General features: G+C 47.0%; 1 protein-coding gene across 1 annotated transcript; it reads right to left on the minus strand.

Moving 5' to 3' along the window:
* Positions 1-701: 701 nt before the first annotated feature.
* On the minus strand, positions 702-2,594 carry LOC119350896 (F-box/LRR-repeat protein At2g42730-like). Its single transcript, XM_037618512.1, has 3 exons — positions 1,656-2,594; positions 1,431-1,565; positions 702-1,269 (listed from the first exon to the last, which is right to left on the minus strand). The coding sequence occupies exons 1-3, from the start codon at positions 2,592-2,594 to the stop codon at positions 898-900; spliced, it is 1,446 nt and encodes a 481-aa protein (XP_037474409.1). The 3' UTR covers positions 702-897.
* Between the last annotated feature and the right edge of the window lie 503 nt (positions 2,595-3,097).

Genomic DNA, 3,097 nt, shown 5'->3' on the forward strand with positions numbered 1-3,097 from the left:
ATGCCGTTTGATCTCACCGGTGGTGCTTTGTATTGTGTCGGGGTGTGTCTTCCCTCTTTGTTTCTCCCCTGTTTGTATGTTGTGCTGTGTGTTGTCTTTTAAATTTTTTTAAAAAGTAGTGTACCTTTTCATCCAACCTAATTGTGCACAGAAAAAAAACAGAATTTAAACTTTACTTTCTTTTCTCCATGGGAAATTGGGAATACATTAAGTAACAACAAATGCAATTTCAGATACGTGAAAGAAATGAATCCTGTACAACCAACATAGATCCCTGGCTAAACTAGCAGAAACAAGGTTGCAAATTATGACTGGCTCTTTCAATTTGAAATAGTGATCTTAATGACTTGCTGAAAAAGTTGAACAACTTTTATGCAAGGAAATAAAACTTCGCAATTGCATACTACTAGAAAAGCAATACAACTGTTTATATTTTATAAAAGCAACAGGTGCATGCAAAGATATATTAGTTGCAGCCTGCAGTACTACCAGCTTACATAAGATGCGAACCAGGATAGAAACAACCAGTACCAACTGAACTTAACACATACTACCTCCGTCCGGAAATAATTGTCATCAAAATGAATAAAAGAGGATGTATCTAGATGTATATTAGTTCTAGATACATCCTTTTTTATCCATTTTGATGACAAGTATTTTCAGACGGAGGGAGTACGTACTAGTACATCTGCGAGTTCGGATTTGAACCTTGAGCTTAGGGACCACCTCCTGAATCCTAGTTTAATTTGCTTCAAAAGTGGGTAACAAAAGCACTTCATTGCTGAATGAAGTAGATCAGTTTGCAGTTCGTCACAAGGGGTGAGATGACATTATTACATTAGACAGACAAGCAAGGGCAGTTGGTGACACAATCTCCAGAAAGGCTATCTAGAACATCTATAGCAACCGTCCACAGGGCCTATCAAAAGGGTCCGCCACCGAAAAATCATGGGTATGCCTATGGTGTTTGAAATCTTGTCGTACATCCCTCTTTAGTTCAATTTGTGCATCTTGAGAAGCTCTATTCTCCACCTGTAGCTCTTCATGTAGATACTGCATCCGTTTGTCATTGCCATGGCCGAGGACTCCGATTTCCATTTCCTCCAGCACTTTGGCATTCAAAATAAAGAACTTGGCAAAATTAATTATTGCCCTCTTGATACCATCGTAATTCTTCAACACCACCTTTTTTAGATTGAGTTCAAGGCATTCAATTGGATCAAGTGGGTCATACTCCCGCACATTGTTAATATCCTTTTCTGAATGCAACTGCGGATAGAAAAAAGAATCCCTTTCTGGATGTGACTGCAGATAGAAAAAAGAAACCCAGATATAAAGGCAGTTGTTAAAAAATTAGGAACAAAATACTAGCACTATAACATATATATAAGCTACTGCTGAGTTTGACATTAGATATGAATACTCACAACAATGACATACAACTTCTCCAAGCAAGGGAAGCACTTGAGGAAGTTAACAACTGAGTCCAGATTAGGACCAATAGAGTCAAGAAGTAAAATCTTAACTGTGTGCATTTTGGTTATCAAGCTGACGGCAACCATTTTCTGGAGAAAAGGACAACAAGTGTGATATGAGAATAATACCATGCATGTAGAAAACGATGAATGACCCGACCGATTGGGCTTGCAGCTAACCTGAAAAACCGTGGTTCCAATGCGGAGTGTGGATATGCCTCCAGATAACAAACCAAGTATCTTCAGTTTAGGTGCCTGGATTATGTGGATGGTCGCTGGACCACCGTCTGGATCAAGTGGTACGAACCTCTCAAGGGAAGGGGCATCCTCAATGACCAGCTCCTGAAAAGTGATGACACTTCTCCAACGGCCGTAGAAGCTCATGCTCCTGATAGTCGGCGAGTTGATGCAAACGCGGCCACATTCCATGTTGTGCAGTGAAACGCTTTGCAAAACAGAGCACCTGGAGATGAAGGTTTTGAAAGAGTCCTCCGAGATACCGACATCGTACATGATAAGCTCTTTGAGGTGCGGAAAACTCGGTGGCACACCCAGGTCCGGAAATCGACACTGGCTGAGGCTGAGCAGGCAAAGCGTGGGCGCGAAGCGGATCAGCGCGTGCGACGGCAGCAGCACGTAGCGGCTCGATTTGTTGACGACCTCGAGGTCCTGGAGGCCGGAGAGGGGCCTGGAGCGGAACCAGCCATCGACAACGCCCGGGATGTTGGGCCAGTATACGAGGTGGAGTGCAAAGCGTCGGGTCGGGCCCGGGTGGTTGGCAAGGATCTTGGAGACGAAGGCGATGCGCTTGTGCATGCACTCGTGGGTGGCACCGCAGAGGGTGCACTCCTCCCCGCGGAGGGCGAAGTCAGCGCCGAGGTTGAGCGGCGCATTGGACGAGAGCCAGAGGGGACGCCACCGGCGCGAGAGGACCTGCGTGCGCGCGCCGTCCCTGGTGGGGAGGAGGGAGATGACGGTACCGAGTACCTCGTCGGGGAGGCGGCTGATGAGGTCTAGGTTGTTGAGGCCTCCATGCTCCTCGCCGCCGCCAGCCCCCGGCTGTACTTGCTGGTCGCCGGCTCCAACGGATGTAGGGCTCTTGGGGGCTTCCTCCTCCATGGCCGTGGTGGAGTTGCCCTCGTGTCAAGGGTGATCCAGGGCGGGAGGCGGCCTTGAGAAGTGTCCAACTCTGTTATGGTGGGTACCTCTGAGATCGGGTCGGATTTTATGGTCCTACGCAGCGATCGAGAGGAGAGATCGGGTGGGATTTGATAGCTGCCTCTTCGTGTTTAGGTAGGGTTCTGTTGGTTGCTATCATGGATCTACCAAGCGGGATTTGTTCGAGTTGTGCGCCGAGTTGGACCTCCTGCCCGATCGGCAGCCTCGGACGACGAAGCTCTAGTATGGACGCTGGGGTCAATTGACCCCAATGCCTTCGAGTATTTGACCCCAGCCCAAAATATGTGTTGACCCCAGCCCAGTAGCTAATGTCCAATTATTCAGTCTCAGCCCATATCATCCGTAAATTCTAGTAAAAGATAAAGGCCCAATTCTTTTGCCAGATTCTTCAAGAATCAGACCCCTACCTAGATTCTCCCAGAATCTTTGAGCCTCATTTGTTT

Source organism: Triticum dicoccoides, chromosome 1B (assembly GCF_002162155.2).
Source record: "Triticum dicoccoides isolate Atlit2015 ecotype Zavitan chromosome 1B, WEW_v2.0, whole genome shotgun sequence".
Taxonomy (NCBI): Eukaryota; Viridiplantae; Streptophyta; class Magnoliopsida; order Poales; family Poaceae; genus Triticum; species Triticum dicoccoides.